At 35.7% G+C, this 23,824-nt stretch overlaps 1 protein-coding gene across 9 annotated transcripts in view; it reads left to right on the top strand.

Moving 5' to 3' along the window:
• VPS13B (vacuolar protein sorting 13 homolog B) overlaps positions 1–23,824 on the top strand; it is a 791,361-nt gene that overhangs the window by 125,758 nt on the left and 641,779 nt on the right. For all 9 annotated transcript variants that reach the window (XM_082600778.1, XM_082600779.1, XM_082600780.1 and 6 more), the window contains one exon: positions 16,139–16,320. In XM_082600778.1, coding sequence (XP_082456904.1) covers positions 16,139–16,320 — 182 coding nt within the window. The remainder of the gene's footprint in view (positions 1–16,138; positions 16,321–23,824) is intronic.

Raw genomic sequence — 23,824 nt, 5'->3', positions numbered from 1 at the left:
TTTTTGGAGGAATAATATTTGAAGGTGAATACTTAATTTTTAATACTTAATTTATTTCTCAAAGTATTCTTATTTTATTCTCATAAACTCCCTGTGAGTAGTTTTAAAAATCACAAAAATACTTAGGGGTCTGGTTACACCTGAAAATACTGTATAACTTTAGCAAGCTTTCATAGTACTTTAGAGCTGTGTAGAATGTGGTTTATAAAGTTCTCTTTAATGGTTTATAATATGAATTATACCAGTGTTTTCAGTAACATTATTTTCATTTTAAAATTAGACTATAATTTAAATACAACAAAGTTCAACAATTTTATGTGACAACAATTCAGTGATTTTTGACAGATGTATGTAGTCATGTAGCCACCATCAAAATCAAGATATGGAACATTTCTATCACCCCCAAATTTCTCTCTTGCATTCAGTTCCTTTTCCTCCCCCTGGAGTTTGTCAGCTTTTGGTGAGGGCAATTGGCTCATGGTAAAGGTGATGGCCTATCTCGATTCCCTTGTTGTAGGCTGACCAGGGCACGACTGGTTGGCAGCTTGTTAGCTAGCAGTTGCCCTGCAGATGCATCTTTTGCCCTGCATTCCTGCAGGAATGTTTGAAGCCAAAGAAGCCTGTCTGTGCGGTGCATTGCAGCACTCTGGCACCTGGCATCTGAGCTGTGGGACTCAAGCAGCCAATGGAGAGCACGGAGACTTCTTGCCACGGCTGCCATAAAAATTTCTTATAAACAAAACAAACAAAAAAACCCTTGGAGAGCTTGACATTTGTCCCTTGAAGTGGGTGGCCACGACAACTATGTATGTCTTATATGTAAACAACTTCTAAAAGTCAAAGTCTGACTGGAGCTGCTCGTGTAAAAAGAGAAACACGAAGTCTGCAGAAGACTGCAGTAGGTACGAGTCACTCATCTACCACGGGCGACCAGAAGTGCTTGTTTTTCAAGTCAGTCGTGGCCCCTGCAGAACTGAGCTAGAGCTGAGTCCTTCTAAAAGGAACCCCACATGCGAGGCCTAAATGGACGGTGGACGTCAACTCACTAGAGCGTCTTTTTGCAGTAGAAGCCAGGAGCTGCGGGAGGAGTCGCCTATGAGGAGAGAGTCGACTGTGGGAGGTCACAGGTTTTAAAAAAATATTTCAACCAAGAGCAACTTCAACAGAGAGTTTCTGATGGCAGTACCAGAAGGTTCTTCTACGCTTTCCTTTAAAATGGTAAATGACTTGATGAGCAACATTTTTAATGCAGAAAAGCAACACCCGCCAACAAGCTGTGAACAAACCAACGCTAAACATGCAAGATTATGCAGACGCGAAGAACTAAACGATGAATTCCTAGCTTTAAAAAGTCAAACTAAGGTTTCTGAGTGGAGAGCCTGACGTTGCTCTGTGAGACTCATCTAGGTCTTATTTTCTGCGTGAGTAGAGGGCACTGGTGGTCTTCTGATGTCTAGGTCAGTGCAAGGCTAAATGCCAAGACTTTATGAATAATTAAGGGCTTCCTATCAAAATGTTTGTTCAGCTTAAGGACAAAGGGTTTCTGTTTTCTGGTCTTAAGGAAGAATGCAAGGGTTTGATTGGCAAAGAAAGGAATGTGGGGACAGTGCCGAGAGGGAGCCAGGGGGAAGGGCCCTCACCTCCACGGTCAAGTGCCAACACTTGATCTGGGCCAGTGCCCAGGAGCCCCAAATCTGCCTCTAGTCTGGGGAGTTTGTTAGGAAGTAGGATTGGGCCTTTAAGACAATCTTGTGTGTACCTTGTCTGCTAACAGCCTGACGATTGTTTACTAATACTCTTGCCTAAGTTATTTCACAGGGATTGCTCCCTGCTACACAGTGTTGAAATTACATTCAGAGATTAAAAAAAAAAACAAAACAAAACACATGAAGAACACAACTACCAGTAAATAGCACTTATCTTTGTACTAGTTAGGTTTTTCCCTTTGATTCTTTTAGGAAGGGCACAAAGAGCATGCAACATATGTTAACAACTGGAAAGTGTTGGTCCAATGAGAACAGGTTTTCTTCGATTTTGCTTTTGGAAAATTTGGTATTTTCAACATGCAATTTTATGATCAGTTGGGTATAAAGTTGTATAGGTAATTATGATCCATCTATTTCCCTTGTTAAAAGTTTTAAACTTAGTAAAATTGTTTAGTGGTAGCCAAATGAACGTTTATAATTCCTTCTTAGATTATTGCCTTTAAATTTGATCTTTCGGCACTGTAGAATATTACTATAAGACTTACATCTCTTTCTATGAGAAGAATAATATTAATACTAGCCTTTTCTCAGTATTTGGTTTTACCTATGTACAGTGGGAGACATTTTGTACTGTCTCGATGTCTGTATATAATATGACATCTTATATTAGTGACAATATCTTTTAAATACATCTGTGTTTCATTATTTTTTTTGGAACTGAAACTTGAGTATATTCAAAAGAATTCTAAGTTGTTAGTATACAGTGTATTTATTAAAAGAGAAATGTCTTGGTTAGAAATCACTAAATTTAGTCTAAGGGTTGTTTTTGTTTTTGTTTTTAATAATTGCCTCTAAATTTCTTTCTTGTGTTTGATGATTTAATCTCTTTTAATATACTAACTTGAAATATAGGAACAAATAATCATTGGAGGTCCCTGTGCTCAAAAGATCATACAGTGCATAGTTAGTAGAAGAAGAAAATCTCTAAGAACAGCATCGTAATACTCTTGTGTAGCATTTTGTACTTATTCCACTACATACAGTGATTTATTTGAACCTCACAACCAACCTTTGGAATAAACAAGTCAGGTATTATTATCTCTTTTATAGATATGGAAATGAATGATTAGGGAAGATGACACTGTGGATCGAGAAAGATGAAATCACTTGTTTTAGTTGTTGCAGAGGTCTAGTGTTGGTATTGGAGCCATTAATAGCATGTTGGTAGCTATTAGCAAGTTCTTGATAATAGGTTTGATTGTATTCTTCATTATGATTTATAACTTTAAAAAATATTTCCAGTTTCCTAGATGAATTTGTTAATACTTAGCACTTTTTAAGTTTCAACTGGTTAATTAGTCATTTGTTTGTTTTAAAAATAATTTTTTGGTAACTATCATGTGAGAACTGTTGTGTCATAGGCCTTGGAGTCCCATTATGAATAAGATATGGTCTTTGCTTTCCCTAATTATGTCCTTCTCCTGCCTAAAATACTTTGCTTCTCATAGCTTTTGTGGTAAAGATTAAGATCTTTAAAACTTTACGTGATGTCCTCCATGGTCTAGCCCCTTCTTGGCTGTCTAGATTCATCAGAGTATCTTCCTCTCTATCCCCTCCCACCTTCATGCCTTTTTCATTGTTTCTTTTTCAGCCAAGTCTTTCACCATATTGTCTCAGTGATCAATAGCCTAAATAATTTTTACTGACTCCTCAGATATTGGCCCAATTGATATTTTCTCTGACTAGATCACATCTTCCTAATATATTCTTCTTTTTAAAAAAAATTTATTTATTTTATTTTTATTTGTGGCTGTGTTGTCTTCGTTGCTGCACGTGGACTCTCTCTAGTTGCGGCGAGCGGGGCCTACTCTTGGTTGCGGTGCGTGGGCTTCTCATTGTGGGTGGCTTCTCTTGTTGCAGAGCCCGGGCTCTAGGCCCGCAGGCTTCAATATTTATGGCACGTGGGCTCAGTAGTTGTGGCTCGTAGGCTCTAGAGGGCAGGCTCAGTAGTTGTGGCGCATGGGCTTAGTTGCTCTGCGGCATGTGGGAACTTCCCGGACCAGGGCTCGAACCCATGTCCCCTGCATTGGCAGACGGATTCTTAACCACTACGCCACCAGGAAAGCCCCCCTAATATTTTCTTTAATGGCATATTTTTCCTATTTTTCACCGTAGTTTTCATAGAAGTGATTTTTACACTGTGTTTTGTGATTATTTAATAGCTTTTTCCATTCTTTTTACATTAAGTTCAATAAGGACCATCTCTTTTTCTATGGAGGACATTTATCTTCAAAACCTTGAAACTGTGGAAAGCTCAAGTAAATACTTATTGACATGCAGTTGGTAATTTTTCAGCCATTTTAGTGCTTTTTGGTTGTCTGATTGATTAGATTTTAGATTGTATGCTCTTTTGACAACCAAGTTTGTCTTCTTTTTACTTACATAATATATGTAAAATGTGCCCTTGGCCAAAGCAAAAACCAATGACTTTAATTAATTACTGAAATTGAACTAAAATTTTAGAATTCTCAAGATAATATTTGAATGTTTTTAATTACATATATAAGATATATTACATGAACACACTTCCTCTCTCTCTCTTTTCCTGAGTAAACATTTTTATTTAAGTAGATGAACTGTCTATATTGAATAACTTATCTGGGAGATGATGAGATTAATGAAGAGATAACATTTTCCTCCTTTTGTATTTAGTTTGTTTGCTACCACCTGTAGTTCATTGTAAGATTTTGAACTTTATATATTATAATAATCAAGGCATTCATTATATTTTTATTTTTTGTGTTAGACAAATTTTACTTCTCATTTTTTCTGTCCATTTGTTTTCTCATATTTAAGTTCAAATATTTACTTCAGAAATTTGAAAAATGATAAAATATTTTCAAGTCTCAACACAGCAGGATATAATTTGTATTTTACAGCTATTTGCAAATGCTAAAATTATTGTAATTAAATAAATATAACAGTTAATACTTGTAGGGATGTTGAGAAAGCGATGCACTGATACACTGCCTATGAATGTAAATCTTGATTCAGACAGCAAAATGTGAAGCATGCATTAAAGAGACCAATGTGGAAGAATATGTACTGATATACAAAGATCTTGATCACTAGGACATATTGCTTAGTCATAAAAAGCAGGCTGTAGACTTTTAAATATATATATCTCCATTAAAATTATAAGTGTATCTATGAATACATAAAATCAATAGAGGTCTGTTGGTATGTATGCTGAATTCATAAAAAGTGGTTATCTGTGGGGAGTGGAGTGGGATCAGGAGGAGGAAAGAGGAGCTTTAACCTTTCATTTTACCTACGATTTAGGTCAAAAATTTTTTTTCCTTTCCACGAGTATTGATATATTGTGTAAGTTGAAGAGTCGTTGTGTGCAGAACTAAATACACATTTCTTAGGTTTTTAAACTGCTTTCATTTCTCAGTTGAGTTAGTGAGTTTTGTACTCATTTTATTTTGGAAAAAATGATCTAATCTTATTTTACTGTACAGGATATGAGTAATAACAAAAATACATTTTTGGAACCAATTTGTACATTCAGACCTTGCATTTGGGGACTCTGTATAAATCTTTAGATCCAGCTGTTGCTGAGGATATTCTTTCAGTTGCTGTGAGGTGTGTTGATTTTAAAAGAATGGATGGTTGTTCCTGAGGTGTATGCATGGCAAAAAATTTATAGTACTGCTGTGAGTGGAATGGATTGTTTAAGTTAATTCCTTTGCATCGAGTAATAAGAATCACTTCCATGTTTTTTATTTAAAATTTCAAAAGAAGAATTTTTTTTTTATAGCAGTGCCAGATTGGTCCAAAACTTTTGTCAGCTCCGTATTGTAATTTGTCAGCAAATGGAACAGACAGAATCTTTTAAAGTGTTTGTTAATTAGGGCATATTTATTTTCAGTCTTTGTTACTACACAATCAAGACCTACTTGTTTCTGTTTCCTTAAATTTATCCTGGAGTTTGTCCAAGTTGAGTTTTAATGAGTTGTTTATCCCGCTAGTTACATTAGGATTTATTTTTCCCTAGAGAATAATGTTTGAATTGATAGTTTTTCAAACCTATTCTGTAATATGAACATATGTTCAGACTAGGACTTCTGGATATGTGAAACAGGCATTTGTTAAATAAATTATTTTATTTTCACCAACTTATCTGTTAAAATGTAGGTTTAGTGATATTTCAAAAACATGAGGTAAGTCCAGAAGTTGTTAGATAATTTTAGTGTGAATTTTATTGAACTGTTTTATTTTATGCCGAGTTTAAATAAATTTGTAGTGGTATAAATCACAAGGAAAATTATACTTTTATTGTTTATTTTCATTGACGTTTTAATGAGCCCCCCAAATAGCTTAAAGTTCTAAAAGCTATTGATTAAAAATTTCTGAGGCAAATACAGTATGATGGTATGGTTTGATGAAATGGATACATAGGTTTTATTATTTTCTATACTAGTTAACCTGTTGGAAATATCTCAGAATTGACAAAAACAAAAGAGGAAAAAACCCCTCTTCATTGATATTGTTATCCTAGCAGGTACATTCTATAGTCTACCATCTATTGCCAAATCATTTATAAATGGTTTATTTTAGTTCAAATGCTACTGAAATATTAAACAGAAGTATAATAAAATGTACTTTTATTTGCAGTCAGTTACAGCTGGAAAATAAACCACAAAAACATGCCATACTTGTATGCTATAATTTACTTGTTTATTGTTGAATTCTGGCTTTTGTAAAGTGAGTTATTTCCTTTGATGTTAAATTAAATTGAACCTGAAGGAGAGAACTGTCCCCTACTCTTGGGCAGTATTAAAATGTAGACTAAATTAATCTTTTTGAATTTGCATATGTTTAAGTTTTTATTCAAGTCTGTGTTATCCATTTGGGAATCATTTTATGTGACATTTGATGACTTGAAAGAGTACCGTATACAGTAGCTGAAGTTTTTATGAAATAAGTAAAGACCCACTTGTAAAAAGAATCCTGACTGTAATTTTGCCTTATAAATAATTATTGCTGTAGTTATAAGAACATGGCTCTTGCTACACCATAGGACTTCCTAAACACCACGGAATATCTGGCTAAAGATAGAGTGGCTAGATTAATTATACATTTTTATATTGTAGGTTTCCAAATGTCTGTTCTGTTTACTTAGTATCACTACTGGTAAACTGTTGTGCTTTTGTTTTTGTTTTTGTTTTGGTCAAGAATTTTGAACAGAAATTTGAGAACATGGTAGAAAGAGAACCGCCACTCAATTTTTAAACCTGTAATAAAAGACAAGAAAGTGACGTCAAGAATGGCCACAATGTTAGAAAAGCAAAAGGAGCCAGTAGTGATAATGAAATATAAATTTATGAATTAGATTCTATTGTTTTTTCTCCTGCCTCATTTGATCTCTATTATCTCACCTGCTTGGTTTAAGGAATCTTCTATTCAGTGCATTTAAAAAATTTATTTAAAAAGATTTTAAAAATGAGTTTTGGCCCCACTGCATAGCATGTAGGATCTTAGTTCCCCGACCAGGGATCAAACCCACGCCCCCTGAGTGGAAGCGTGGAGTCTTAACCACTGGACCGCCAGGGAAGTCCCTTCAGTGCATATTTATTTCCTTGTCTATTTATTACAATCCTTTGATTTTGTGGCAAAATGTGACCAGGCTTGTGGATTGAACGGTAAATCTAGGTAGAGCCACATATTGCTTTTAAATATTTGAGAGCTGTATGGACAGGGTGGTAGATGTGTTAATGTGTAACTGTATATTTAAATTATGAGGCATGCTAATTAAGAGAGACAGATGATCCCAGGGTTTTGTTTTTATTTTGTTATTTTCGAGTAAGAAAGGGCAGTCGTTAGTTGCTTGGACCAGTGTTCCTAGGAACAGAGTTCTGAATACTTCAGGGAGGTTTTAAATTTTAATTGAGATAAAATCCACATAGCATAAATTTACTATTATAATTATTTTAAACTGTACGATTCATTGGTTTTTAGTATATTCACATTGTTGTGCAGTCATCATCACCATCTAACTCCAGAGCATTTTCAAAACTCCAGAAAGAAAACCCTGACTCTATCCGTGATTCTGGATGGAGAATGCCACATACAGTATGTGGCATTTTCTGTCTAGCTTCTTTTACTTAGCGTGTTTTCAAGGTTTCTCCATGTTGTGGCATGTATCAGTACTTCATTACTTTTTATGGCCAAATAATAACTACTTTATAGTGATATACCACATTCTGTTTATCCATTTATCAGTTGCAAGTTTGGGTTGTTTCTACTTTTTGGCTAATAAGAATAATGCTGCTATGAACATGCATATATGAGCTCCAATATGAACAACATTTTCAGTTCTCTTGGGTATATACCTAACAATATAATTACTATATTTACCTTTTTGATGAACTGCCAAATTGTTACACACAGTGGTTGTACTATTGTATACGTCTACCTCCAATGTATGAAGGTTCCAATTCCTCCCCATCCTTGCCAAGACTCGTTATTTTCTGCTTTTTTTTTTCTTTCTTCTCCTATTATGCCTATCTTAGTGGGTGTGAAGTGGTATCTCTTTGTGGTATTGCTTTTCATTTCCCTAATGATGTTGAGCATTTTTTAAAGTGCTTATTGGCCATTTGTGTAACTTCTTTGGAGAAATGACTGTTTATGTGCATTTTTTAATTGGGCTGTATATCTTTTTGCTGTTGAGTTGTGGGAATTCTTTGCATATTCCAGGCACTAGACCCTTCATAGATATATGATTTGCAGATTTTTTTCACCATTTTGTGTGTTGTGTTTTCACTTTCTGGATGGTTTCCTTTGATACACAAAAGTTTTAAATTTTGATGAAGTCCCATTTATCTGTTTTTCCTTTTGTTGCTTTTGTTTTTGGTATCATATTTAAGAAATTGTTCTTTAAGATTGTGAAGATTACACTTATGTGTCCTTCTAAGATTTTATGGTTTTAGCTTTTTGATCAATTTTGAGTTAATTTTGGTATATGGTGTGAGGTAGGGGTCTAAGTTCATTCTTTTGTATTTCAATATGCAGTTGTTCTAAAACCATTTGTTAAAAAGACTATTAATTCCCCACTTATTGGCCTTGACCATTTGTCAGAAGTCCATTGATCATAGATGTATGGGTTTATTTCTAGACTCTCAGCTCTAGTGCACTGATTTATATTTTTATGTGTATTTGATTGCTGTACCTTTGTAGTAAGTTTTGAAATTGGGAAGCATGAGTCTTCCAACTTTGTTTTTCTTTTTCAGGATTGTTTTGACCATTCAAGTTTCCTTGTAAATCCATATGAATTTAATTAGTTTAGGATTAGTTTAATCATTTATTCAAAATAGATGGGATTTTGATAGGGATTGTATTGAAGCTATAGCTTAATTTGGAGAGTACTGTCATCTTAACAGTATTAAATTTTCCAATCAATAAACATGGGATGTCTTTCCATTTATTTAATCTCTTCTTTAATTTCCTTCAACAATACTTTGTAGTTTTCAATGTAAAAGTCTTACACTTCTTTGGTGAAATACTTATTCCTAAGTATTTTATTCTTTTTGTTGCTATTATAAATGGAATTGTTTTCTTAATTTCCTTGTCAGATTGTTCATTTTAAGTGTATATGGGTATAAAAGTGATTTCCATGTAGTTACCTTGTATCTTGGAACTTAGTTGAACTTGTTTTTAGCCCCCTTCATTGCTGTGTGTGTGTCTGTGTGTGTGTGTGTGTGTGTTTATAGTTTTCAAGGTATGAGATCATGTCATCTGTGAGTAGTGATAGTTTTACTTCTTTTTTTTTTACAATCTGAATGCCTTAAAAATTTTTTTTGCCTGGTTTCGTGGCTGGAACCTTTACTGCAATGTTGAATAGAATGGCAAGAGAAAAATACTTGACTTCTTCCTGATCTTGGAGAGAAAGCTTTCAGCCTTTCACCACTAAGTATGATGTTAGTTGTGTGTTTTTCATAAATGTCCTATATCATATTGAGGAAGTTCTCTTTAGTGTGTTGAGTATTTTATATTATGAAAGAGTATTGGATTTTGTCACGAACTTTTTCTGTGTCAGTTGATATGGACATGTTTTCTCCCCTCTTCTTTCTATAAATATGATGTATTGCATTGAGTTCTTGAGCCATTCTTTTATTTCTGGGATAAATTTTAGTTGTCATGGTGTATAATGCTTTTAATCTTCCAAATTTCATTTACTGGTATTTTACTGAGGATTTTGCATTTATGTTCACAAGGGATATCGGTGTGTAGTTTTCTTGTGTTGTTTTTGTCTGTCTTTGGTACCTGGGTAATACTGATGTTATAGAAGAAATTGGGAAGGATTCCCTTCTGTTCTTTTTTTTGCAAAAAGTTGAAGAGTATTGGTATTTTTTTCTTCTTTAAATGTTGGTAGAATTCACAAGTGAAGCCTTTTGATCCTGGACTTTCCTTTCTTGGGAGATTTCTACTTTATTTTTGAAGAATAGTTAAGTCGGAATTATAATTATGATTATTTTTAAAAATAAATTTATTTATTTATATTTGGCTGCATTGGGTCTTCGTTGCTGTGCGTGGGCTTTCTCTAGCTGTGGCGAGGCGGGGCTACACTTCGTTGCGGTGCACTGGCTTCTCGTTGTGGTGGCTTTTCTTGCTGCAGAGCACAGGCTCTAGGTGCACAGGCTTCAGTAGTTGTGGCACATGGGCTTCAGTAGTCATGGTTCGTGGGCTCTAGAGCGCAGGCTCAGTAGTTGTGACGCACGGGCTTAGTTGCTGCATGGCATGTGGGATCTTCCCGGACCAGGGCTCGAACCTGTGTCTCCTGCATTGGCAGGTGGATTCTTAACCACTGTGCCACCAGGGAAGCCCCGGAATTACAATTATTAATTGACAGTTCTTTCTTTCAGCACTTTGAATATTTCATCCCACTGCCATGTGTCCTCCATGGTTTCTTCTGAGGAATGTCTTCAAAGCTCAACCAGGCAGTTTTCAACTCTGCCACCTTTTCTTGTTGTGCATACCCTGAAAGTCAGCCAGAAGTGAGAGCTTAAGGCCTTTCTCTTGTCTTTTCTCTGCAAGTGCACAGTGCTTAGCATGTGTGTGGCTTTCTGTATTGCCAGGAAGGTGTCTGAGCTTTTCAGTGTTTTTATTCCTGAAGGCATAATTTCCGAGCCTCTCTAAGATTTTGGTTAGTCTCTTTTTTTGCCCCTTGTCTTGTCTATCTATTTTTCCAGGCAGTAAGGACTACTGCAGTACATTTGTCTGTATATGTTTTCTACAAATGCTCCTGGGTAGTTGTTTTAGTATTGGGAGAGTTCTGAACTAAGAGAGAGAAAGCAGGCTCTTTGAGTTGGTTCTCTAGGTAGCCACCAGACAGGTCAGAACAAACAACCACAATTTCTTTTTTTAAATTCATAAATTTATTATTTGTTAATAAATCTGGCATTCATGGCTGTTAATTTTTCAACCACGCATATGAGACCAAGAAGTACTGGAGCTCTTCCACTGACTTGACATTGAGATCCTACAAATATTTATACCTTTTAGGAATACAGAGACGTCAAGTAACAGTTTATCAAGTCGTACAGGTCGTACTGGGGATAAGAGCTATTTGGTACTACTGCTGAGCCTGGGGGCCAGGGGATGTAACATGGGTAAATAAAAATACCACAGAGTTCACTGTTCTACTGAGATTGAGCTGTTTAAAATTTTTTTTTTAATTTTACTTTATTTTTATTACGTGTTCCCGTGTTTGTTGCAGGCTTTTGGTTAGTTTTTAGAGTTCTGAAAAAGTTGATTTTTGACAGTTTTTTGCCAGCTTTTGTGTTGCTTTTATGGAGGGACAGACTTTTGGCTTACCTTACTCTACCATCTTCGTTGATACAATTCCTCTTTTGGAGGTTTTAAGTGAAGTTTATTTGTTTTTGTTTTAATTTAAAAATGTTTTTAATTGAAGTATAGTTGATTTACAGTGGTTCAGGTGTACAGCATAGTGATTCAGTTGTATATATGTGTATGTGTGTGTGTGTGTATATATATATATATATATATATATATATATTCTTTTTCAAATTCTTTTCCATTATAGGTTATTACAAGATGTTGAATATAGTTCCCTGTGCTATACAATAGGTCCTTGTTGTTTATTTTATATACAGTAGTGTGTATCTGTTAATCCTAAATTCCTAATTTATCCCCCTCTTTCCCCTTTGGCAACCATAAGTTTGTTTTCTATCTCTGTGAGTCTATTTCTGTCTTGTAAATAAGTTCATTTGTATCATTTTTTAAGATTCCATATGTAAATGATATCATATGATATTTGTCTTTCTTTGTCTGACTTAAAAGTGAAGTTTATGTCTATGAGAAGGTAAGAAATAATTTGATAATTCAGTGTCGGAGCAGGGAGTGGAGGTAGTTTGATACATTGATAATGCTCATATCTTACCTTCACATTTTAAAAATGTTTTATGAAATTAATTCATTTTGACATAGTTTGTGATTTCTATAGTCCATTCTTGAAGTATTGCAGTTTCTGAAATTCTTTTGAAAAAATAATGATATATATTTCTCAAAGGACCAAGCAAAACAATAGAGACATTTATATAGGGAAAAAGGAAAAGATCACATAAAGTCATCCTCTGTTATCATCTTCCAGCAATGAATATTATCAATAATTCTATCCAGAATTTTTTATCTCAACATACAAACACATGCAGACATACTTTTATGTGTGGGTAACCCACCACTTCCTGCCATTACATGGAACCATATTATAATGCAACTACATACATTTTTACCATATTTCAGCATATTCTTTCATATCAGTAGGTTCGTCTAACTTCATTCTTTTTAATATCTGAATAGTTTTGCATCAAATCAATGTGTCAGAATTTATTCAACGATGAGATTTTCTCAGGTTTAGGCTATTTTAAATAATGCTGAAAACACTGTCTTTGTGTAAATATCCTTGCAGGCTCCTGTGAAAATTCTTTTCACATAGATTCCTAGAAGATGAGTTAGAGTCTGAGAGGTCTTGCTAATCTGAGAGGTTAAAAGAGTCATACATTGTTTTAGTTTGAATTTCCCTTTTTACTGGTGAGGCTTAAGAGTCTTTTCATGTTTATGGGTCATTTCTAAATATAACCCTGCATTTTTTCCTCAACCATTTCAGTGTATCTCACAGGAACCTGTACATAACATTGTTATAGCACTCATTATGTTAAATTATAATTACTGGTTTACTTGTCTCACTAGATTCTGAATTCTTTGAGTGTAAAGATAGTGCCTGTATCTTCAGTTCCTAGCAAAGAACCTTGTATCTGTTAAGCTTTAAATATTAAATGTAATTGATTTTCACTATAGTCATCTGTGGTAGATTGGGCAGGGATAATTATACTTGGCTTTTAAAGAGGGAAGTGAAGCTCAGAGAAGTTATATATATCTTTTTCCTAAAAACATGAAACAAATGAGTGATTTAGCCAGAATTGGAATTGATATTTTATTTTATTTTATTTTTTTTTCTTTTTTTTTTGCGGTATGCGGGCCTCTCACTGTTGTGGCCTCTCCCGTTGCGGAGCACAGGCTCCGGATGCGCAGGCCCAGCGGCCATGGCTCACGGGCCCAGCCGCTCCGCGGCATATGGGATCCTCCCAGACCGGGGCACGAACCCGTATCCCCTGCATCGGCAGGCGGACTCTCAACCACTGCGCCACCAGGGAGGCCCTGGAATTGATATTTTAAAAATTTCATGTCCTACTTCTAGTACCTTAAACGAAAAACTTTGAAAATAAGGTTAAAGAGATTTAAAAATAAAAGTAAATTCAAGGAAAGTGAACCCTATGGAGTCAGACTTTGATGCAGTCTCAGATGAATGGCTGTGTAAAGCCTGTTCTGGTATTTCTTATGGATAATAACCATGGAAAACCAACTTAATTAATGAATTAGGTTATTATCAAACTGCTGCAACCACACTGCCTTCCTTGCCATTGCTTGGACTTGCCAGGTTCAGTCCTACCTCAGGACCTTTTCACAGACTGTTCATCTGCCTGAATCACTCTCCAGAGATACCCACACAAGTGTCACTTACCTCCTTCAAGTCTGCTTATGTCTTGCTTGGAATTAAACCTATCCTTTTAGTATGATGTACCCACCATATATGAAATTGCTCCCTCTTCAGTAGTTCCTATTCCATGCTCTACTTTTTCTGTTTCCAAGAGCATTTCTCTTCTAACTTCCTTATATCATTTGTTTACTTATATTGATCAACTTTTTAATTTGTTTCCTGTCCCCATTAGAATATAAACTATGAGGACACTGGGATTTTAATTTTCTGTTTTGTTCATTGATGTTTTAAAACGGCTAAGATACTTCCTAGGTAGCTAGTGCATAACTGCTACAGAATAGGCAATTAATAAATATATGCTGATTTTATAGATTTTCTAGAGAACAGCTTTAAAATGAAGCTTGAAGACCAGCTAGGCCTAATCTGAGACCTAAACAGTCAAAGTCACAGCAACATTATAACTCATTTTTTTATAGACCTAGGAACTACAAAGTAAAAATCCAGTCTTGATTTTGAAGGATATTAAGTTTATTAGCATGGTGGTTCTCAGCTGCAGTAGCAATGGCTAGAAAAGGAGCCCATTGACTTGAAAGATGATGAAATTAAAAGTATACCTGGAAACTACAAAGGTAACCAATTGACATGAGACTCTGTTGGTATCTCAACTGTATAGAACTATTGCTTGAAATCCCTTTATATTCTTCTTATGGTTAAATAGTGCACATACGCTGATTGTTTTTACTAGTCTGTAATGGACAGGTGGGAAGATAGTATAAAACAAGGGAAGTTCTGGAGAAGGACCGGTACCTCCATGTTACATTTATTGGAACGAATGCCCATAGAATTTTTTTCTTTATCTGCTCTTTTCTCCAGGAACACTGATTATGTATATTGTCCTTTTCTGTCATCCATATCAGTGTCCTTTCTAAAATCATTTTATACTTTTTCAAAAGTTTTGTCTTATGCGACTTTCTGAATTTTATCTACTATGTTCTTAGTTGTATTTTATGTTTTTAATTTCTAAATATTTGAGGATTTTGCAGATACCTTTCTTTTATTAGTTTATAGTTTAATTCCATTGTGATCAGCACATATAGTCTGATTTCAGTCCTTTTAATTTTATTGAGACTTGTTTTTGTAAATGTAAATTGGTGCAGCCACTGTGAAAAACAGTGTGGAGATTTATCAAAAGGCTAAAACTAGAACTACCATATGACCCAGCAGTTCCACTCCTGGGTATATATCCAAAAAAATAAAAACACTAATATGAAAAGATATGTGCACCCCAGTGTTTATAAGCAGCATTATTTACAGTCACCAAGATATGGAAACAATGTAAGTGTCCATCTACAGAGGAATGGATAAAGAAAATGTGGTGCATGCGCACATACACACACACACACACACACTGGAATACTACTCAGCTGTAAAAAAAGAATGAAATTTTGCCATTTGCAGCAACATGGATCAACTTGGAGGACATTATGCGAAGTGAAATAAGTCAGACAAAAACAAATACTGTATGATATCATTTATATGTGGAATCTAAAAAATACAACAAACTAGTGAATATAACAGAAAAGAAGCAGACTCACAGATATAGAGAACAAAGTAGTGGTCACCAGTGGGGAGAGGGGGAGGTACAAACTATTGGATGTAAAATAGGTTCAAGGATGTATTGTACAGCATGGGGAATCTAGCCAATATTTTGTAATAACTGTAACTGGAATTTAACCTTTCAAAAGTGTATAAAAAACAAATTTAAAAAAGGGAATAAGGCAGATCTGCTAGTAAATCCTATTTTAAGTGTTAATTGGTATTATTTTCACTGTTATTTTTGATTGACTTGATTTAAAAAATATAATGCTTGAGCTGAATATATGTGTATGAATGTGTGTGTGCACATTATTCTAGTTTGTATTTTTTTTTTTCTTTTTGCGGTATGCGGGCCTCTCACTGTTGTGGCCTCTCCCGTTGCGGAGCACAGGCTCCGGACGCGCAGGCCCAGCGGCCATGGCTCACGGGCCCAGCCGCTCCGCGGCATATGGGATCCTCCCAGACCGGGGCACGAACCCGCATCCCCTGCATCGGCAGGCGGACTCTCAACCACTGCGCCACCAGGGAAGCCCCCAATCTAGTTTGTATTTTTATTTTTTATTATTGTTAGAGGTTCTGAAATAGTGAAACATATTTAAAGTTAGTACAATTATGTATCTCTTTGATTTAATTCTAATTAAAATAATTTCTGTGTATACCTTTTCTTCCCTTGCATCCTAATTTACTTTATATGGTGTTGTTTATAAATGTTATTTAGTATATTGTTTGTTATGCTTTGTATTTTCTTATGCAGGACCAAAAGATCTCAGATTGCTATAACTGAAGGTATATTTGAACTTCCAAATCTCACAGTTCAAGCTACAAGAGCACAGACACTTCTGTTGCAAGCAATTTATCAAAGTTGGTCTCATATTGGAAATGTCAGCTCTTCAGCAGTGAATGAAGCTTTGATGAATGAAGTTTTCCAAACTACAGGTAAGAACACACTCTTCTTGACAAGTGTATGGAAAACTCTTATTAGAGGTGACTAATATTTTATCATTCAAATTCATGTGTATAGCATGATCAACTTAAATTGTAGTGTATTTCTATGAAAGCAGATTTTTATAGCTCCTGTGTAAAATCCAAGATATGAGTTAAGCCATTCAGTTTTGTTCTCTGCCACCAACTTGTGGATATATTTTGTAGTTGCAAGAGATTATTTTTCACCAGTTCCTTGTACAATTCATCCCTTGGCCTTACTTGGATAACTTTTGAGGGGATCAGTCTGTATGTTTGAAATGATAACCAAGTCAAGTATAAATACAATATGTTTGATTATGCTGGTAGAGTGGAATAAAATTCTTAATTATAGTACTTCGGCAATTCATAAGCAAGTTAATTTTTTTTTTTTTTTTTTTTTTTTTTTTGCGGTATGCGGGCCTCTCATTGTTGTGGCCTCTCCCGTTGCGGAGCACAGGCTCCGGACGCGCAGGCCCAGCGGCCATGGCTCACGGGCCCAGCCGCTCCGCGGCATATGGGATCCTCCCAGACCGGGGCACGAACCCGTATCCCCTGCATCGGCAGGCGGACTCTCAACCACTGCGCCACCAGGGAGGCCCTTAAGCAAGTTAATTTTTTTAATGTGGAAAATATTAGTCTTACACCCTGAATGAATGAATTAACTATGGAAAACTAAAAATCTGCTTTGATGCCAGTATATTATCTTCATCTTATCACTCACTTTGTAGATAAACAAGAAAAATTGCAGAAGGCTTGCTTCTTTTAGTTGTTTCAGCTCAAAATAATGTTACTTTTGTCAGTGACACAAAAAGGATATATTTTTATTAAGTGCAATCATGCTTAAAATGATAACGTTATTTTTATCTTATACTTCATTTGTTTATTAAAATAAAACTGGTTTTGTTGTTATAAGATGCTTTTTAAGGTTTTAAGTTTAGACCTTACTATGGGGAATATGTTATAAATTCTTAAAAAATGCATTTTAATTAGAGCCTTTTTATTTGATATAGCCATTGCCTAATGTAAAATTGTACAGTTGTTTTAGAGCAGGTTTTTAGGATTCTATAAAGAAATTATGGGACAAATGTTTCATTTGTTTAGAAGTTCTTAACTTGGGGCTTATGAAAGGGCTTCAAATTCTGTGAATACCCTGAAATAGTATGCAGATCTTATGTGTGTATAAACATATACCCCTAAGGTCACACATATTTATGTTCTCTTTTTGAATTGATTCTTTTATTAAATGTAGTGAGTCTATTCCTTAGAGAGTCTTTTGACATATCTATTTTTTCTTATATTAACATAGTTACAATTAGCTTTCGTTTGGTTGGTATTTGATGTAATTCCCTTTGCATTCTTTACTTAAAACCTATCTGTTTTTATCTTTAGGTATATGTCCTGGAAATAACGTATAACTAGATATTATAGACCAAGTTTTCTAATCTGCCTTTTAGTTAGTAAATTCAATCCATTTATACTTGTGACTATAGTTTTTTTTTGTCTTTGTTTCTATCACCTTACTGTTATGTTTCCTTTTATTATGATTTAGCTACACTACTTTTTAAAGAATTGCTATTATTTCCTACTTAATATCCTCTTTACACTTGTTTGGAATTTGTATACTCCTATTGACTTATTATTTTTTTAATTTTTAAATTTTATTCATTTTTTTATACAGCAGGTTCTTATTAGTCATCCATTTTATACACATCAGTGTATACATGTCAATCCCAATTGCCCAATTCATCACACCCCCACCCCCACACCCCCACAGCTTTCCACCCTTGGTGTCCATACGTGTGTTCTCTACATCTGTGTCTCAACTTCTGCCCGGCAAACCGGTTCATCTGTACCATTTTTCTAGGTTCCATATATATGTGTTAATATACGATATTTGTTTTTCTCTTTCTGACTTACTTCACTGTGTATGACAGTCTCTAGATCCATCCACGTCTCAACAAATGACCCAATTTCGTTCCTTTATATGGCTGAGTAATATTCCATTGTATATATGTACCACATCTTCTTTATCCATTCATCTGTTGATGGACACTTAGGTTGCTTCCATGTCCTGGCTATTGTAAATAGAGCTGCAATGAACATTGTGGTACATGTCTCTTTTTGAATTATGGTTTTCTCAGGGTATATGCCCAGTAGTGGTATTGCTGGGTCATATGGTAGTTCTATTTTTAGTTTTTTAAGGAGCCTCCATACTGTTCTCCATAGTGGCTGTATCCATTTACATTCCCACCAACAGTGCAAGAAGGTTCCCTTTTCTCCACACCCTCTCCAGCATTTATTGTTTGTAGAGTTTTTGATGATGGCCGTTCTGACTGGTGTGAGGCGATACCTCATTGTAGTTTTGATTTGCATTTCTCTAATGGTTAGTGATGTTGAACATCCTTTCATGTGTTTGTTGGCAATCTGTATATCTTCTTTGGAGAAATGTCTATTTAGGTCTTGTGCCATTTTTGTATTGGGTTGTTTGTTTTTCTGATATTGAGCTGCATGATCTGCTTGTATATTTTGGAGATTAATCCTTTGTCAGTTGCTTCATTTTCAAATATTTTCTCCCATTCTGAGGGTTGTCTTTTCGTCTTGTTTATGGTTTCCTTTACTGTGCAAAAGCTTTTAAGTTTCATTAGGTCCCATTTGTTTATTTTTGTTTTTATTTCCATTTCTCTAGGAGGTGGGTCAAAAAGGATCTTGTGGTGATTTATGTCATAGAGTGTTCTGCTTGTGTTTTCCTCTAAGAGTTTGATAGTTTCTGCCCTTACATTTAGGTCTTTCATCCATTTTGAGTTTATTTTTGTGTATGGTGTTAGGGAGTGTTCTAACTTCATTCTTTTTTTTTTTTTTTTTTTTTTTGCTGTACGCGGGCCTCTCACTGTTGTGGCCTCTCCCGTTGCGGAGCACAGGCTCCGGACGCACAGGCCCAGCGGCCATGGCTCACGGGCCCAGCCGCTCCGTGGCATATGGGATCCTCCCAGACCGGGGCACGAACCCGTATCCCCTGCATCGGCAGGCGGACCCTCAACCACTGCGCCACCAGGGAGGCCCTAACTTCATTCTTTTACATGTAGCTATCCAGTTTTCTCAGCACCACTTATTGAAGAGACTGTCTTTTCCCCATTGTATATCCTTGCCTCCTTTGTCAAAGATTAGGTGACCATAGGTGTATGAGTTTATCTCCGGGCTTTGTATCCTTTTCCATTGATCTATCTTTCTGTTTTTGTGCCAGTACCATACTGTCTTGATTACTGTAGCTTTGTAGTATTGTCTGAAGTCAGGAGCTTGATTCCTCCAGCTCCCTTTTTCTTTCTCAAGATTGCTTTGGCTCTTTGGGGTTTTTTGTGTTTCCATACAAATTGTGAAATTTTTTGTTCCAGTTCTGTGAAAAATGCCATTGGTAGTTTGATAGGGATTGCATTGAATCTGTAGATTGCTTTGGGTAGTATAGTTATTTTCACAATATCGATTCTTCCAATCCAAGAACATGGTATATATCTCTGTCTGTTGGTATCATCTTTAACTTCCTTCATCCGTGTCTTATAGTGTTGTGCATACAGGTCTTTTTTCCCCCTAGGTAGGTTTATCCCTAGGTATTTTAATTATTTTTGTTGCAATGGTGAATGGAATGCTTCCTTAATTTCTCTTTCAGATTTTTCATCATTAGTGTATAGGAATGCAAAAGATTTCTGTGCATCAATTTTGTATCCTGCAGTATTACCAAATTCATTGATTAGCTCTAGTAGTTTTCTGGTAGTATCTTTAGGATTCTCTAAGTATAGTATCATGTCATCTGCAAACAGTGACAGTTTTACTTCTTCTTTTCCGATTTGGATTTCTTTTACTTCTTTCTCTCTTCTGATTGCCATGGCTAGGACTTCCAAAACTATGTTGAATAGTAGTGGTGAGAGTGGGCAACCTTGTCTTGTTCCTCATCTTAGTGGAAATGGTTTCAGTTTTTCACCATGGAGAACAATGTTGGCTGTGCGTTTGTCATATATGGCCTTTATTATGGTGAGGTAGGTTCCCTCTTTGCCTATTTCTGGAGAATTTTTATCCTAAGTGGGTGTTGAATTTTGTCAAAAGCTTTTTCTCCATCTATTGAGATGATCATATGGTTTTTATTCTTCAATTTGTTAATATGGTGTATGACATTGATTGATTTGCGTATATTGAAGAATCCTTGCATTACTGGGATAAACCCCACTTGATCATGGTGTATGATCCTTTTAATGTGCTGTTGGATTCTGTTTGCTAGTATTTTGTTGAGGATTTTTGCATCTGTTTTCATCAGTATATTGGTTTGTAATTTTCTTTTTCTGTGTGTCATATCTTTGTCTGTTTTTGGTATCAGGGTGATGGTGGCGTTGTAGAATGAGTTTGGGAGTATTCCTACCTCTACAGTTTTTTGGAAGAGTTTGAGAAGGATGGGTGTTAGCTCTTCATTAAATGTTTGATAGAATTCTCCTGTGAAGCCATCTGGTCCTGGACTTTTGTTTGTTGAAAATTCTTTAATCACAGTTTGAATTTCATTGCTTGTGATTGGTCTGTTCATATTTTCTATTTCTTCCTGGTTCAGTCTTGGAAGGTTATACCTTTCTAAGAATTTGTCCATTTTTTCCAGGTTTTCCATTTTATTGGCATAAAGTTGCTTGTAGTAGTCTCTTAGGATGCTTTGTATTTCTGCGGTGTCCATTGTAACTTCTCCTGTTTCATTTCTAATTTTATTGATTTGAGTTCTCTCCCTCTTTTTTCTTGATGAGTCTGGCCTAGGTTAATCATTTTATTTATCTTCTCAAAGAACCAGCTTTTAGTTTTATTGATCTTTGCTATTGTTTCCTTCATTTCTTTTTCATTTATTTGTGATCTGATTGTTATGATTTCTTTCCTTCTCCTAAGTTTGGGGTTTTTTTTGTTCTTCTTTCTCCAGTTGCTTTAGGTGTAAGTTTAGGTTGTTTATTAGAGATTTTTCTTGTTTCTTGAGGTAGGATTGTATTGCTATAAACTTCCCCCTTAGAACTGGTTTTTCTGCATCCCATAGGTTTTGGGTTGTCGTGTTTTCATTGTCATTTGTTTTAGGTAGTTTTTGATTTCCTGTTTGATTTCTTCAGTGATCTCTTGATTATTTAGTAGTGTATCGTTTTGCCTCCATGTGTTTGTAATTTTTACCATTTTCTTTACGTAATTGATATCTAGTCTCATAGTGTTTTGGTCAGAAGAGATACTTGATACGATTTCAGTTTTCTTAAATTTACCAAGGCTTGATTTGTGAACCAAGATATGATGTGTCCTGGAGAATGTTCCATGAGCACCTGGGAATAAAGTGTATTCTGTTGTTTTTGGATGGAATGTCCTATAAATATCAATTAGGTCCATCTTGTTTAATGTGTCATTTAAAGCTTGTGTTTATTTAATTTCATTTTGGATTATCTGTACATTGGTGAAAGTGTGGTGTTAAAGTCCCCTACTATGATTGTGTTACTGCTGACTTCCCCTTTTATGGATGTTAGCATTTGCCTTGTGTATTGAAGTGCTCCTATGTTGGGTGCATATTTACAGTTGTTATATCTTCTTGGATTGATCCCTTGATCAGTATATAGTGTCCTTCTTTGTCTCTTCTAATAGTCTTTATTTTAAAGTCTGTTTTGTCTGATATGAGAATTGCTACTCCAGCTTTCTTTTGATTTCCATTTGCATGGAGTGTCTTTTTCCATCCCCTCACTTTCAGTCTGTATGTTTCCCGAGGTCTGAAATGGGTCTCTTGTGGACAGCATATATACGGATCTTGGTTTTGTATCTATTCAGCCAGTCTGTGTCTTTTGGTTGGAGCATTTAATCCATTTACATTTAAGGTAATTATCGATATGTATGTTCCTATTACCATTTTCTTAATTGTTTTGGGTTTGTTTTTGTAGTTCTTTTCCTTTTCTTGTTTTTACTCCTAGAGAAGTTCCTTTAGCATTTTTTGTAAAGCTGGTTTGGTGGTGCTGAATTTTCTTAACTTTTGCATGTCTGTAAAGGTTTTTATTTCTCCATCAAATCTGAATGAGATCCTTGCTGGGTAGAGTAATCTTGGTTGTAGGTTTTTCTCCTTCATCACTTTAAATATGTCCTGCCACTCCCTTCTGGGTTGCAAAGTTTCTCCTGAAAGATCAGCTGTTAACCTTATGGGCATTCCCTTGTATGTTTTTTGTTGCTCTTGTTGCTTTTAATATGTTTTCTTTGTATTTAATTTTTGATAGTTTCATTAATATGTGTCTTGGGTGTTTCTCCTTGGATTTATCCTGTATGGGACTCTTTGCACTTCCTGGACTTAAGTGACTATATCCTTTCCCATATTAGGGAAGTTTTCAACTATAATGTGTTGAAATATTTTCTAAGCCCCTTTCTTTTCCTCTTCTTCTTCTGGGACCCCTATAATTCAAATATTGGTGCATTTAATGTCCCTGCAGTCTCTGAGACTGTTCTCAGTTCTTTTCATTGTTTTTTCTTTATTTTGCTCTGTGGTAGTTATTTCCACTAATTTACCTTCCAGGTCACTTATCTGTTCTTCTGCCTAAGTTATTCTGCTATTGATTACTTCTAGAGAATTTTTAATTTCATTTATTGTGTTGTTTATTCTTGCTTGTTTGCTCTTTAGTTCTTCTAGGTCCTTGTTAAACGTTTCTTATATTTTCTCCATTCTATTTCCATGATATTGGGTTATGTTTACTATCATTACTCTGAATTCTTTTTCAGGTAGACTGTCTATTTCCTCTTCATTGTTTTGTCTGTTGGGTTTTTACGTTGCTCCCTCATCTTCTGTGTGTTTCTGTCTTCTCATTTTTTTTAAATTACTGCGTTTGGGTTCTCCTTTTTGCAGCTTGCAGATTCATAGTTCTCGTTGTTTTTGGTGTCTTCCCCCAGTGGGTGAGGTTGGTTCAGTGGCTTGTGTAGTCTTCCTGGTGGAGGGGATTGGTGTCTGTGTTCTGGTGGGTGGGGCTGGATCTTGCCTTTCTGGTGGGCAGGGCCACGCCCCGCGGTGTGTTTTTGGGCGTCTGTGAACTTAGTATGATTTTAGGCAGCCTATCTGCTATTGGGTGGGGTTGTATTCCTGTCTTGCTATTTGTTTGGCATGGGGCTTCCAGCACTGGGACTTGCTGGCCCTTGGGTGGAGCTGGGTCTTAGCATTGAGACAGAGGTCTCTGGGAGAGCTCTCGATGATTGATATTACATGGGGCTGGGAAGCCTCTCGTGTTCCTTGTCTTGATCTTGGCTCTCCCACCTCTGAGGCTCAGGCCTGACACCAGGGTGGAGGACTAGGACGCTGTCAGCCACACAGGTTCACTCTGTTCAGTGGCCATCAATTGGATCCTTAGTTTCACTTAACTTCTTGGAAAACGCATGTTGTTTTTCACAAAGAGAACAGGAGGGCAGTGAGGAAATGTATCACTTCTTCTAACTGGCCTCCCGGCACCAGAATCCCTGC

The sequence above is a fragment of the Mesoplodon mirus genome (genome assembly GCF_964341445.2).
Source record: "Mesoplodon mirus genome assembly, chromosome: 16".
Taxonomy (NCBI): domain Eukaryota; kingdom Metazoa; phylum Chordata; class Mammalia; order Artiodactyla; family Ziphiidae; genus Mesoplodon; species Mesoplodon mirus.
This window is presented reverse-complemented; position numbering and strand designations above follow the sequence as displayed.